The 16,293-nt window shown below is 38.8% G+C and overlaps 1 protein-coding gene across 2 annotated transcripts in view; it reads right to left on the bottom strand.

The window, feature by feature from the left end:
• opn4xa (opsin 4xa) overlaps positions 1 to 16,293 on the bottom strand; it is a 94,729-nt gene that overhangs the window by 1,409 nt on the left and 77,027 nt on the right. For both annotated transcript variants that reach the window (XM_067433738.1, XM_067433739.1), the window contains 6 exons: positions 15,785 to 15,988; positions 14,647 to 14,818; positions 11,658 to 11,819; positions 3,623 to 3,730; positions 3,359 to 3,533; positions 1,460 to 1,621 (listed from right to left, as the gene is read on the bottom strand). In XM_067433738.1, coding sequence (XP_067289839.1) covers positions 1,460 to 1,621; positions 3,359 to 3,533; positions 3,623 to 3,730; positions 11,658 to 11,819; positions 14,647 to 14,818; positions 15,785 to 15,988 — 983 coding nt within the window. The remainder of the gene's footprint in view (positions 1 to 1,459; positions 1,622 to 3,358; positions 3,534 to 3,622; positions 3,731 to 11,657; positions 11,820 to 14,646; positions 14,819 to 15,784; positions 15,989 to 16,293) is intronic.

The following is a 16,293-nucleotide window of genomic DNA, read 5'->3' as shown; positions in this document are numbered from 1 at the left end:
ACATGAGCAAAGTGTATGCGCGTTGTGCACGCTATACATTATGGTCAAGCATGCGCCCTTAAAATATCATAATGAACAACGCACAATGTGCCGCTGACTTTAGACTGGGGTTTTTCTGGTCAGTGGCGCAACTGTTTAATGGAACAGCAAAATAGCACCAGGGATTGTTTGCGCCGGAACACGCCTCCTTTTTTGCGCTGAACTGCCCAGGGAGCGCAAGTTCATTCATTAGTTTAGCGACGTGCTTCTGTGGAGGGAAATGCGCGCTTTGCGCGGGTGCAAAATAGGAATGACACATGCGGCGGTGTACAAAGTCAATTGCGCTGGGTGCAAGATAGGGCCCTATATGTATCTTATATGATTTTGTTGTTTTGACTATAAGAGGTTTTTTTTTATTTTAGGTGCACAGTATCCGCCTGTTTCTCCAGCAACCAATGGCTGCTGATCTACTTCTGCTTTCCGGTATTGTGCTTCCTGTTCAGTGGCTCACCTCTACTAGCGCTGACCATGATATCAACAGAGAAGGCAACATTACATTGATTAGAATAAGTTGTGTTTAAATGTTGTTAACATGAGCTTAGGTTCATCTTGTGCCTTTGATGGTTGCCATAACAATTCAAGAAATGTCTTGCTTAAAGGGGGTCGCACATATTATATAGGCTCGAGCTCAATTTTGAATCGACTTCAGGTTTTTTCTTTTTTATTCAAAATATTCACAAACTTGTTACCTATGTCATATACTGTATAGTAACTTATATAATGTGTGTCTGATATGAATAAAACACAAATTATAACTGTCTGAAAGGATTGTTATTGCCACTTTCATAGACAGCAGCGTGTTTTTGCTGCTATGTATGTGCATTTAAATTTTGGAAACCTAAAATAAACTAGTGTGTAAGTGCATGGTGTATGAGTGCACTAGTGTGTAAGTGCATGGTGTATGAGTGCACTAGTGTGTAAGTGCATGGTGTATGAGTGCACTAGTGTGTAAGTGCATGGTGTATGAGTGCACTAGTGTGTAAGTGCATGGTGTATGAGTGCACTAGTGTGTAAGTGCATGGTGCATGAGTGCACTAGTGTGTAAGTGCATGGTGCATGAGTGCACTAGTGTGTAAGTGCATGGTGTATGAGTGCACTAGTGTGTAAGTGCATGGTGTATGAGTGCACTAGTGTGTAAGTGCATGGTGTATGAGTGCACTAGTGTGTAAGTGCATGGTGTATGAGTGCACTAGTGTGTAAGTGCATGGTGTATGAGTGCACTAGTGTGTAAGTGCATGGTGTATGAGTGCACTAGTGTGTAAGTGCATGGTGTATGAGTGCACTAGTGTGTAAGTGCATGGTGTATGAGTGTACTTGTGTGTAAGTGCATGGTGTATGAGTGTACAGTGTATAATTGTATAATTTGGGACGCAACTAATGGCTGTTTACCACAGTCACTGTTGTGATGCACATACCTTACCTTCTCTTCACTGCGCTCTTCCTCTCCTCTGTCCTTGTTCTTCATCTTGCCATGTTTCGTTTGTGTCTTCCTTCCTTCATCTCTCAGCAGATTAGCTGACTGTGAGCTTCTGAGGATCTGGCTCTTTTGCTCCACAGGATCTAATTCTACATCACTCCAGACCTAGAGCACATACAAAGTATACATTGACACATTTAGCATAAAAGTCCTCCAATTTCTATTACTTTAACCACAATGAAACAATATCGTAATAGATAGTCTACTAATTAACAAGAACATAAATTAGAAACATTGAATTTGTACGATAGCTGCATGCATTCATTAGATTTGGATGAGGAGTTATAATTCAAATCCAATTATAGCAATGCTAGACTTAAAGGTGCACTATGCCACTTTCCGTCTACTAGAGGGCGCCTATTCAAAACAAAGGCGTAGTTTGATGACGCCAAGTGTGAGCGCAGTATCTTGGGACATGTGGTCTTCACCTCACAGCCGGTGGAAAATAGGACTCGGGCAAAAATCACGTTCATGGATGCGGTTATTAACGTTACTGTAGTGAAGCAGAGCAGGACCGAGTGTTGTGGAGCTGAGCACGGCCGCTGGAGCGATTGTTACACACACACACGACTCGCGAATACCGGGACTTTTATTATGACGGGACGGGACACAGTCGCCGGGCGCCTGCACAGATCCGCTCTTCCGGTTATGATTATGAGGTAAAGCAGCTCTGTTTATCATATAAGATACATTTAAGTGTGTTTAAAATGATGTTATGGCGTTACTCCGTGCGTTCACTTGTTCACACTGCTAAGAGTAAAGCGCTCCTGCCAAATAAAACCCGAAACCGAGGGTAACGCAGATATGACGCGATCGACAGGTGACTCCCTCAAACGCTATGCTGACACGTCCCTGTCCTTAGTTAAAATAGCAATTCTCTCACAATTTACAAATAGTTGGAAACATTTGGGATACTATAAGTACTCAACTGAACAAAATATATAACACCGGCCTAGTGGTTTTTGGATATTTTATTGCAAAAATACTACATAGTGCACCTTTAAAGGGTTAGTTCACCCAAAAATGAAATTTCTGTCATTAACTCCTCCCCCTAATGTCGTTCCACACTCGTAAGACCTCCGTTCATCTTCAGAACACAGTTTAAGATATTTTATATATAGTCCGAGGGCTTTCTGTCCTTTGAATGTAAGTGTATGCACACTATACTGTCCACGTCCAGAAGGTAATGAAAACATCATCACAGTAGTCCATATGAGACATCAGTGGGTTAATTAGAGTCTCTTGAAGCATCAGAAATACATTTGGGTCCAAAAATAACAAAAACTACGACTTTATTCAGCATTGGCTTCTCTTCCGGGTTTGTGTTCAATCCTCAAATAAAGATTCAAACGGTCGCGAATCAGCAGATTGATTTGTGATCCGAATCATGGTTCATGAGGGTGAGGAGTTAATGAAAGAAATTTCATTTTTGGGTGAACTAACCCTTTAAGTCTGGAATACACTATATAACGTTGTAGGCATCATACTCTTGCCAACTTTAAAATGATTGCAGAGAAAACTGATGAAACGTCTGAGGATCAAACACTACCAGACATTTCTTTTCTCTTCTGAACACAGTAAACATACACCTTGTTGCACAATGTAGATCTGTATGCCGGTGCGAAGTACATATAAATGCACCACTCTCACTTTTCCTGTCAATAGGTGTCAATAAAGAACCTAAATGTCTACATAGAGTAGATAAATAAATAGCATATAAGCACATTTTAGCATTATAACTACAGTGTGCATTCATAATATTGCATGATGGCTATGTGGACACATCTTGAACTAGAAGATAAAGCATTTCCATTATTCAGTCTCCTCTTAGTGAATACTAACCGTGTCTGCGGTGGACATAGAGGAGATTCGCTGGAACTTGACCTTTGACCCTGATGACTGTCGGCTGAGCATGGGCTCTTTGAAGGACGATTCGCTGTTCGACACCGAGATGGCATCTTTACGTGACGACTGGGCTAGAAAATGCAGACACGGCACCTTCTCAGCCAGCGTGTCTCTGGAAATCAGAGTCAGAAACACTGCGTTTTATGTTTTGGCACAATATTACAGTATGTGATTTGCTAAGGTGTTTCCATTTGAACGAACCTGTATTTGGAGCGTATGATGGCGTAGATGAAGGGATTGTATATGGCTGATGCTTTGGCGATTACTGCAGGAACTGCCTTAGAATACGGAGAAAGAACGTGGCTGTATCTGGAACATAAAAAACAAACAAAACATATTCATCTACAGAAGTAGCACATTACTACGCCATAGAAATCCCTGCTTTGAATACATTTGTGGTGTCAGTTTTGCACTCGTCTTTTTCGTTTTCAATTACAAATGGACATTCTTAAAGGGATAGTTCACCCAAAAATGAAAATGTGATTTTTATCTGCTGACCCCCGGTGCATCCAACATGTAGGTGTGTTTGTTTCTTCAATAGAACACAAATGAAGATTTATAACTCAATCATTGCTGTCTGTCAGTCATATAATGGGGTGAATAGGTAACAACTCTATGAGAGTAAAAAAAACATGCTTAGACAATATGCACAAAAACCCTGCTGCTCGTGACGACACACTGATGTCTTAAAGGCCCGCTGAAGTGCCCTGAAAACGCGCCGCATTATTCAATATGTTGACGTAATTTCCCCTGAAACGGCTTCAGCTGTTAGCAGCTCCTCCCATTTTTTGAAACAGCCAATAGCGTTTCGTTAATACACAGTTTTTGACTAGAGCACAAGAGCGGACCTTTCTCTGTGTGGTAAAGCCAGGTTCCTCTAACCGGTTATCATCATAATCTCCTCCATATCGCTTTGAAATGCAGCATTCTGTGCAGAATTAAAATGGGTCGATATGATTGTTGTCTGCGCCGACTCGCACATATGATCCGCGCTGCGCTTGCGCGTCTGTAGTCTAAATTTAGACCAGAGCCGTTAGGGTGTGTGTGTGTGCACTGAGGCGGCGCGTGAAACTAACGTGAAAACAGACTTAATTCGCCTCAAATGGAAGCATATTTACACCGAATGGTTTCCCATCACCTATATAGTGTGCTATGGGCCTTTCACCATGTAGAAATTTGTAAATGTGTGAACTTTAGATTCTAGAGAGATTTGAGGAGAAAGTGAAGTCTGTGATGATGTCACCAAAATCTGAGATTCGTTTTAACAGAAGTGAGAGACTGTAAATTTTGAATATTTTATCTCCTAAATGCACATTTTGTCATAATTTTGGAACATACCAGCTTATTAAGCTAAAAAACTTACATTTTGATTTCAGTGGACCTTAAAGACACGAACCGATCGGTTTCTGTGAGAAACACAACAGTATTTGTTATTTTTTTACCTCATATCAGACGAATCTCATCTAATGTTCCCATCGGCTATTACTCCCGTCTGGTAAGGTCAAACCGGTGCAATCATAGATATTTATATATATATATTCCTCATTAGTGCCTGCACAGATTGGTCGAATGAGGCATCTACATAATATATATCAATGATCACGCCAGTTTTGACCTTACAAGACGGAAGTAATAGCCGATGGGAACACTAGATGAGATTCGTCTGATATGAGGTAAAAAAAAAAGTTTAAGGGCAAGGTTAGGAGTAAGGGAAGTGCCAACTGTATAATTATAAATGTAACTACAGAAATTAATTACAGACATAATTACATGCAGGTATTTTTAATAATGTAAGTACAATGTAAAAACATGTATGTACACGTTAAGTATATGCATTGTATCAAATGATTAATTATAATGTTAGTACATAATAGTTAAGGCCAGCTAATATAAAAGTGGGTCCAAATGATCCGGCTGTGTTCTTTCATCTGCATCAGTAAATCACGAGCTGAACTTTGCACTCCCGTTGGGGTTTTTATGGGATTGCACTCTCACACTAATTTGCCCCGTTCGGTAAATCTGGCCCCAAGTCATTCTGATTCTTGAGTAAATGTCTCTTGATTTAAGAATGTTTTGATATTTGTGCTGGAAAACAAGATGAAAATACTAAGGAAGAAAATCAATTTAGTCAACAAGACAAGAAGCAAGCAGAGAGGCGGCTGAATAAAGCTGTAGACCCCTGCGGTGGCTGTTTCCATGACATGGGAGTGACCTAGAGGTGTTGTTGTCTGAGCAGAAAAAAAATCACATGAATGGTTTTGTCTATCCTCTTCCCGTCCCCTCCTGCAGAGGTGTCACAGTGCAAAAAATGCACTTCTTATTTAATATCTTTTTCTTATTTTCAGTCCAAATATCGAACAATTCTTAAATCAAGATGCATTTACTAGATCAGTAAAACGACATCGGATGTCTTGTTTTGTTGAAATCTAAATGAAGTGAATTTAAAACAGGCAAAATGATCTGCCAATGGGGTGAGAAAAATAACCTTATTTCTTGTTTCCGTCCCAATCAGAAATAAGATTATTTTTCTCACCCCATTGGCAGATCATTTAACCTGTTTTAAGCAAAAACTCACTTCATTTTGATTTTATTTTCAACAAAACAAGACAAAGTATCCTATGTCGTTTGACTTATTTAGTAAATGCGTCTTGATTTAAGAATTGTTAGATATTTGGACTAGAAACGAGACAAAATGTCTAAGTAAGAGGAGCATTTTTTGCAGTGTTATCAATCCGGCTCGCCCTATACGTGAACCGCCGGAGCCCTCACTTACACTGACAAACACTGTCTTTCACTTTAGACAGGACTTCTATAAAAGGACGTATTTTTCCCCTGGAATTCTCACAAAGCCTCAGATCTTCTGCATGGATTGACTCCCTTAAAAGTCCTTAATAGACTACACATGATTCAGAATACTTCTTTGAGAGGTTAGATGATCTACATGAAATCGGCCATCAGCGTTTAGGGCTAAACTGACAAAAAGTTTGCAGTCAAATGTGAGAATGCAATCGAGTCCAACACAGAATGTTTTATTTTTATTTCAGACTACTATTGTGTATCTGACCATTTTATTTTATTATTATTTTTATTAATTTTTAAAATTAATTATCTTTATAACTTGCTTTAATTATCCTTGTTTTTAATTTTTATTTAATTATTTTTATTTAATTTATTCTGGTATTCTTTTTTCTCATGCATATGTTACCACTATTTTAATCCATTTCTACACTCAAAAAATTACTTGTTTAATTTATGTGGTAATGTGGTAAGTGGTTGTACAATACTGAGCAATTTTTACAAATAACAATTTAGTTATTTGAACATAAAAACATCAAGTAAAGCTGGCACAATATCTTTGAGTAAATGCAAACCATTTGAATTTGTCACTGTTACATAATATTTATATGTGCCGTTTACTTAATGATGTTATGTTAAATTTATAAAAGTTTATTATGTAAGCTGAACACTGTTATCAATTTAATTTGCCCTTAAAAAATGTAAATAACAACAAGCATATTTTTAACAATTAAAATGCAAAATTAACTCATATGACGAACAAAAAATATTAAAATGAGAGCAGGAATTCCATCCAAAGAATTTGTATATAAGTGCTCTACAGCCTACACACACACACCACACACCACACACACCACACACACACCACACACACACACACACACACACCACACACACACACACACCACACACACCACACACACACACACACACACACACACACACACACACACACACACACACACACACACCACACACACACACACACACACACACACACACACACACACACACACACACACACACACACTTCTGCTAACCACAAAATTACAGAAAACCCTCAATGTCCGATCATAACTGAACATTAAACACTAACATAAACTAATAACATCTTTCCCTTTATTGAAAAACCCATAAAATAACACTTTATTCCATACATTTTCTCTCCTAGCGCAGTCCCTTGCAAGGCATGCTGGGAACTACAGATCCACTGCCCAGTTAGTTATGTCAGCACAAATATTTCATGTAGATCTAATGCAAATTAATAAAGTAAACTTCAGTAATAAATATATTAGGCTGATTGAACATATTTCAACACAACTTAATTTAATTAGGTAAAGTAAACATCATTTAAATGTGTCTTATCTATGAAGGGCCTGAATCATTTTTTTGATATGTGTAACATATTGACATATATGTACTGTTAATAAGTCAGTATTGTACGTTTTATTGTGTGTGAAAACGTTAGTAAATGTACGTGTAGTAGAATCACACTTTACGTAAAAATACTCATGTATTTTCATGAGATCACGTTGGCTATACAAATAAACTTGCCTTGCCAATGGAGGCATGATGCATTTTGTAGGCCAAACCCCAGAAATAAGTCCACATTTAAGCACTTCCGGTTCCATAGTCCTGACGTCAGTGAGTTTTTTTAAATGTTTTTTCTGGATAAAGACAGTTGTTGAAGCTTAGTGAAGGTGATGTCATGCATGTGACCGTGGTGCAGTTCACTTATAGCCGTTTCGTGCCGATTGTATTTAAGCTTGAAAATTCATGAAAGCTGTGCTCATTTGTGAAGATTATCCTAATGAACGAAGGATCAAAAACTTTAGTCGGACACAAGAGCTTATTTTCTTCAATAATCTAAAAGCCAATGGGAAATGCCATTAGGTTTTTGATTTCAAAGTGATGCTGACTACAAAAGTACATATTCAATGCAGTGCTCTATTGTTCATATTTTCACACACTGCAAAAAATGCTCTTCTTACTTAGTATTTTTGTCCTGTCTTAAGTCCAAATACCTAAAGATTCTTAAAACAAGAATTATTTACTAGACAAGCAAAAGTAATTGTCTTGTTTTGGGGGAAATAAATGAAAATGAAGAGAGTTTTTGCTTAAAATTATCAAAATAATCTGCCAATGGGGTGAGAAGATTATTAAGATTTAAGATTATTTTTTTAAATAACATTATTTTAAACAAAAACTCTCTTCATTTTGAGTTATGTTCTCCCAAAACAAGACAATTACCTTTGCTTGCCTAGGAAATACTTCTTGTTTTAAGAATTTTTAGATGTTTGGACTAGAAACAAGACAAAAATACTGAGGGCCCTATTTTAACGATCTGAAGTGTCAAAGCGCTGAGCGCAAGTAACTTTGTGGGCGGGTCTCGGCGCTGTTGCTATTTTCCCGGCGGGATAAATGGCTCTTGATCTAAAATGGGTTGGTCTGAAGTAGCTTCATTATTCATAGGTGTGGTTTGGGCGTAACGTGAATAAACCAATCAGAGCGTCATCCAACATTCCCTTTAAAAGCAGCTGCGCAAGTTCATTATGGGTCGCTATTATTATGGCGTATTTACCAGGCGCACGTTCTTGTAAGAGCAGCCCTTTCGAAACAAAAATATATTGCAGTATATTGGAAAATTTCATGCAATACATTAGGCAATATATTAATATATATGGGAATTAATATTTATATTTTTCAATATATTGCAATATATTGAAAGCGGCAATCATTTGTATATTTTGCAATATATTACATGAATATATAATATTATAATATCATCAATATATTATTCCATATATTTACAATATATTAAAATATATTTCAAGTAGCCTAATATATTGGTAAATATATTTTCCTTTCGTAAGGCAGTGAAAGACAGAGGAGTTGTGTTGTATGGGGATGGAGAAACCCACCCAAAATAGCGTCGGTTAAACGTTTTTTCAGTCGATTTTTTTCCTGGTTCTTGACGGACAAACCAATTTATCAGATGTCCTTATATTCATATATGTCTTGCCACTGTTGGGCAAACAGGTCTGATCCTTAATTACTACAGTTAGCCTGAATAATTTGTAAGCTAGATTTATGCCTGTTTTTTCACATCTTCGTGTCACACCACAATGTGTTAATATTTTTTTTTAGTGTAACAATTTATGATTTACAAAAATAACTGTTGCATCTGTGTAGATTACATGAGCAAAGTGTATGCGCGTTGTGCACGCTATACATTATGGTCAAGCATGCGCCCTTAAAATATCATAATGAACAACGCGCCGCTGACTTTAGACTGGGTTTTTTCTGGTCAGTGGCGCAATTGTTTAACGGAACAGCAAAATAGCACCAGGGATTGTTTGCGCCGAAACACGCCTCCTTTGTTGCGCTGAACCGCCCAGGGAGCGCAAGTTCATTCACTAGTTTAGCGACGTGCTTCTGTGGAGGGAAAAGCGCGCTTTGCACGGGTGCAAAATAGGAATGACACATGCGGCGGTGTACAAAGTCAATTGCGCTGAGTGCAAGATAGGGCCCTAAGTAAGAAAAGCATTTTTTGCAGTGCAGCAGAGCCATAGAAGGCATTTTTGATTTCTCAAATAACATTACAGTGAACAGTTGCTAAAATGATTTTTTTTTCTAACATTTTAAAATCTATAGAACCTCTTTCTACTACAAATAACCTTATGTGAATGAAATGAATGAAACCTTTATTGCCCCAAGGGGAATATGTTTTACACTCAAGGGAGCCACATTAAACATTATCACAAGAAAAACATTACATATATATATATCAGTGGCGGCTACTGGTCTGTCAGAGAGGGGAAGCTCATTTTCAGCCAATTGTCTTATTTATTTAAAAGTAAATTCTGCCCTATATTCCTTTTCAAGAAAATGGTCTGTTACCCTGTGAATGAATGAACGATCTAAAAAAAATATTAAACTCTGTAAAACTGAAACAAGGAATGTAGTGTATAATTGTGTGAAATTTATGATGAAAATCAAGCAATTTCGCCAAGCAAATATCAAAGAAATAGGTTGCAGCAGTTTTTATTTCGACTGAACTTGAGAAATCCGCGATGGGACTGAGCGCGAATAGCTGTCAGTCAAAAGGAGATGCAGACCCTCCAATCATCACGCAGAAGCTCGGAGTCCGGGCAAGCCCACTCCCCATTCACTCCCAGAGACGCTGAGCGTCCGTGGGCGGGACATAATCGCAGCGTTTATCCAATGACCGTCTAGTTTCGAAGCGCTGAAAAAAACCGTTCGAAGCAGCCCCATTGAAGTCAATGGACGCTGGGCTTCAATAGGGAAATGCACTGACCCTGCGGGAATGTATGAGAAGGAAATCGAGTCCGCCGACCTGCTATATGTAACTGATTCTGAACGAACTCGTCTTTGAGATGAACGTTTTCTAACGCATTTTTAGTCAATACAATGTTAATATAATAGTACATATTTGACCATTAATTTTGTGACATTATAAGGGAAGCCGAGCTTCCCTTGCAGTCTTAAAGAAATCGCCACTGATATATATATACATGTGGAATGTAAAGGTCGTTAAGGTTTATTCATGGAACAATCGATAACAATAACGAACCTTAATTTTTAAGATTTACATATATGCATTTGCAGTTGTTTAAATGTTGTGCTCATTAGCTAATGGATATTGATTAAAAAAAGATTAGTTCACTTTAAAATGAAAATCTCCTGATGATTTCCTCATCCCCATCTCATCTAAGATGTCCATGTCTTTCTTTTTTAGGTCGTAAAGAAATGAAGTTTTTTGAGGAAAACATTCCAGGATTTTTCTCCTCATAATGGACTTCAATGGGAACCAACGGTTGAAGGTCCAAATCACTGCAGTTTCAGAGGAAGAGCTTCAGAGGCTCTGATGATCCCAGAGGAATACGGTCTGATCCACACAAACCATCAGACATTTACTGAAAAAATAAACATTTTTTTTTTACTTTTTAACCTAAATTTCTCATCCTGCGCTGACACACCACGGATTGCGTTATCCCGTTGAAAACATAATTAGACGTATGCAGAAGTGCCACCTCAAGTGAACGTGCGAGGACTAATAAAAAACGCCATTTACACAAAAAACTCCATCTCCAACTTCAAAATCATCCAACATCATTGTGTAACCTTTTTTTGCTAAAGGATGTTTGTATTATCCATCACACGAGTGCTTAGTAAACACGGGAACGCCACCTCTGCCTACGTCTAGCATGACGTTTCCGTCAGGATTATGCAATCCGTGGTGTCGCGTCGCAGTACAAGATGAGCAACATAAAGTATATAAATGTTTATCTTTATTTCAGAAAATGTCTGATGGTTTGTGTGGATCAGCCAACACTTCATTGGATAACAGCCTAACCAATGACACACAAATTCCAGACATAGTTTGAAGTAATCCCAGAAAGATCATGCTGATAGTTACCCTGCCCAGGCGATGAGAGTGACGCAGGCGTAAGGAGACCAGGACAGCACAAACACAATGATGACCACAAACGCGATCTTCGCCAGCTTCCACTCGGTCTTTATGGACTGCTGTTGGATGAGCGTGGTCTTCCTCACATGGCTACCCAGCTTCTCCAGATCTCTAAACACACAGGAAGATGGACGATGGGACCTTTTTCGGAGAATCACATTGTACAATGTTTCAATTATGATGACCAGATGTCCTGCCATGACTCTGTCCTGGGCTGCGTTTCCCAAAAGCAACTTAAAGGGTTAGCTCACCCAAAAAGGAAAATGATTTCATTAATTCCTCACCCTCATGTCGTTGGACACCCGTCAGACCTTCGTTCATCTTCAGAACACAGATGAAGATATTTTAGTGTAAAGCTGAGAAAGGCTTCAGATAGGCCTCCATTGGCATTCAGTCCATTCCCACTCACAAGACCCATAAAGGCCCTAAACACATCGACACACAGCCCATCTCACTACAGCGGCTGGACAATCATTTTACAATGAAACAAAAATAATTATTGTGCGCACAAAAATCAAAATAACGACTTTATCCACCAAGTTGTTTTCTCAGCCATCAGCTTTCAACAAAAATATCTTCATTTTTTGTTCTGAAGATGAACGAAAGTCTTACGGGTGTCCAACGACATGAGGGGGAGTAATTAATGAAATAATTTTCATTTTTGGGTGAAAAAACCCTTTAAGTTGATCATAGAACAATTGCCACCAAAGGACTTTACGATCAACTTAGGTTTATGATGCTTTTGGGAAAGGTAGCCCTGATTGGTTATGATTTTGCCAAGACATGCTCATGGATCAACATCTTCTGTTGATCCGGGAACATCATTCCTGCCCAAAAAACAGTCCTATCCCTACCTCTACCCCAAACCTCACCCTTCTCATAACTTAAACGTGCAGTATGCAACTTTTGGCCACTAGGGGTCACTCATTCAAAATAATAACAACTGACGTACTTTGGTGACGTCGGGAAAGTGCGTGGGCTCATGGGAGTTGTTGTCATTATTGCCACTGTCAACCAGCGAATCTGGCATCTCCAGCAGAAAACATGTTCACTGACAAGGTAATTGATTGTTATATTACATCTCTATTATTGTTAAGTTTAGTTACGGCTTTTCACTTTATGTAATGTCAATCTAATGAAATAGCAGCAAGCTACCGTTACTTAACAAACTTATCAGTAACGTTAGATAATGTGTGAGACAGAATGTTGAGCGGGCGGTCGCTGTGCCAACATACCTATAAGTTGGTAGGCTATGTTGACATATTAACCGCGCATCTTAATTTGAGTTACTCAAATTATAGATATATTGACATGGCATCCGCGATTGTCGAACATTCTGTATATCAACTGTTCAATACGGAAATACATTTCAATTTAGTTTATCATTACCAACATAAAACAGTAAATGAGAGAACCAGCACCTGCAATACGTTGTTCATTGGAACACGCGCTGTGTCGCTCCCCACGTTCATCAATCATTCTAATAAACATTTATTTTGGAACTCGGAGATATATGAATAAGTAGATCATTATTAAATCAATATTATATGTAGCTAGTATTAACATATGATAAAAGTGACGGTCACCTTATATTAATTGACCAAGATAGTGGCATATTACCTTATGAAGCTAACGTTACTTTCTCCAGCTACATATAAAACCAATAATAGCTCGTCCATCTGCGTTTTACACATGACATCATCGTGTCACCAAATATACGGATAGAAATACTTTTGAATCAGTTTTTAAAAAAATAGCTCTTTCAGTCTCCAAAAACAGAGAATCCGCCTGTTTGAAAAGCCGATACAAAATGTATAACATTACGTATTCAGCTAAACGCGTCTCAATGTGGTCAAGATCGCTATGCAATATGCAAACATACAGCATGTTATGATTATATGATTATTATGTTAGCTGAATGGTTACTTAAATGACCTGTTTATTAAAACACAAGCGAGATCAGCATCTCTCTGCAGTCCGAGCTTGTCACGAAGATTTCGCCATCTTTCAAAGGCTTCTCCAAGGTTTACACGTCTCTTGCTTCTTCTACTGTCCCAAAATCTTCTCGGGTCATTTTTTTCACCCTTACGTTTGCGCTTTGTTGAGCTGACAAAACGTACAGGCAAAGAGTAGTCATGATCCATTATCATACAGACTTTTTTATACGGGGGTTCCCCTTATACTGTCAGTGTTCCTCTTTGAGTTTGGCGGTTCCGCCCATAGATATCTATGGTTCCGCCGAGTTCCGCAGGAAGCAAGACGCAAACGTGGATATGACGTGAAAGACTGGCGACATAACGGAAATAAAGACACGGTCCGTGTCTTCGAATTAAAATATTAATTTCTCTGGATTTAGAAGTTAATTAGAACTGTCAAGATAATGTAAACACACAACTTTAAAAAATATATAACATAGATATAGTGATCTTTTATATTTTTAATGCTGAAACATTACATATTGTGCCTTTAAGGGAAGTAATGTGTGAATAACACTGATGTAGAAGCCTAAATCTGACATTAAGAGTGTGTTCACACTTGTAGTTCGGTTTTCGTGGTTCTTATGGTTCCAGATCAAAAAAGACATGAAACATTTAGTCCTGGTTCACTTAACGCTCACACTGTTAAAGGGATAGTTCACCCAAAAATGAGAATGTGATGTTTATCTGCTGACCCCCAGGGCATCCAAGATATAGGTGACTTATAGGTGAACACAAATTAAGATTAGGGAAAAGATCCAGTCAGAAATTATGTCCTGTGTAACAGACGCACACATCAAACAATCAAAATGTGCTGTCCAAATGAACACTGCTGTGAACGTCTTAAATCTGATTGGTTGATTGGTATGTTGATCCAGGAACACGTTCTACTAGGTGAAATCACGTTCATTTTGTTTATCATGGTCATGCCATTATAGTATGTAAGTGTGTGCATGTCGTACCTGCTTGCATTGCGAATGGCGAGGAACATGAAGAAATAGCAGTAGGAGATTATTCCAAGAGGGATGAAGAAGACGAAGCAGCAGAGCATCAATGTGTAGCTTTTGTTTGCTGGAGTGGACGTCACATAGTCCCATGTGCAGGACGTCATGAGGCCTTCTGGGATATAGGAACCTATCCAAGAACGATTACAACACAGTGGCAAAGATTATATATTGTAGAGATATCAAAAACTAAACTTAGGGTAGTTCACATTTTGTTTGGTCCGGACTAAAAAACAAAATCAAAGCATATAGTCCTGGTCTGCTTGGCGTTCACACTGGCATTTATAACAGCGAACCTAAAGTTACTGAACCAAAGGCTCAGGGAGACGCTCACAACCTGATTGGTCGGCTTATATGACGTAGGAGCTGCTTACCGAACACTCAGAACAACGCTGTGTGCCGGATTAAACGCCATCATTTAATGCGTGAACATACGGCATTATTTTTACCCGCTGAGAACTCATGAAGAGCTCATAAAATGATCAAAACATTCAAAACAGCTCCAGGATTTCCTCCGTTGTGCAGAAAAGAGACGGCCGTTCTGTCGTCTGTACCTGCTAATGGCCGACAGGTCCTTTAGTGAGAAGAGCCAGGTTTGCTTTTTGTGCGTTTTTCTAGCATTTTCGAAACATGCTCGTCAGACAAATATTGATGAGGCTCTTCCTCGTTGCTCCACGTTTGTCCTCTAACGTTAACGTTACTCATTCTGGATACACCGATCTTTCCGCGCTGTCCAATCAGCTGACTATGCGTCGCATCTTGTGACATCACGTCCTGTTTTTGGGTCGTTTACATGTCTTTGGTCCGTGTTGCGTTCATATATCAATCGAACCGCACCAGAGTTGGTTTGGAAGCGAACCGAGACTCGTCTCTTTAGCGCTCTCGGTCCGCTTGTTTGGTGCACAGCAGGGTTCGGATGGCAGTGTTCACATGTGTTCAAATGAACCGCACTAAACGAGCAATCCCACCGGGGGGCATTTTAATCCAACCAAACATGACAAGTGTGAACGCACTCTTATAATCGATTCTGAACTTTATGGAATAGTTGAAGAGAGAATTGATTTTTTTCTTCCACACTTTGACATGTGACACTCACTCCACCCCATAAGAGGTGCAAGACTCCAGGACAGAGAGTAGATCCAGACCAGGAGGATTATAATCAGCGTCCGGCGTCCAGACGTCCAGCCGATGGCCTGTAGAGGTTTGGTGATCACGATGTAGCGGTCGATGGAAATGGCCAAAAGGTTTATCATGGATGTGATCCCGAACAGAGCTCCGCAGAAGGCGTACATCTTACAGCCTGCGGGGAGAAGAAGATATAAGCACGTGTGATATGGAAACAGATCGCAAAACGAGTAAAGGGTCCTACACACTGTGCGATTTTTCTAAATCCTTTGCGAATGTTGCTTGTCACACTGTACAAACATGATCCCTGATGTAATACAAAAATGCTTTTCTTACCTAGTATTTTTGTCTTGTTTCTAGTCAAATTTTCAAAAAAATTCTTACATTAAGAAACATTTACTAGACAAGTAAAAATTATTGTCTTGTTTTGGGAAAAAATAAATCTAAATTAAAATAAATTAAATAATCTGCCAATGGGGT

Source organism: Pseudorasbora parva, chromosome 23, assembly GCF_024679245.1.
Source record: "Pseudorasbora parva isolate DD20220531a chromosome 23, ASM2467924v1, whole genome shotgun sequence".
NCBI lineage: Eukaryota > Metazoa > Chordata > Actinopteri > Cypriniformes > Gobionidae > Pseudorasbora > Pseudorasbora parva.
This window is presented reverse-complemented; position numbering and strand designations above follow the sequence as displayed.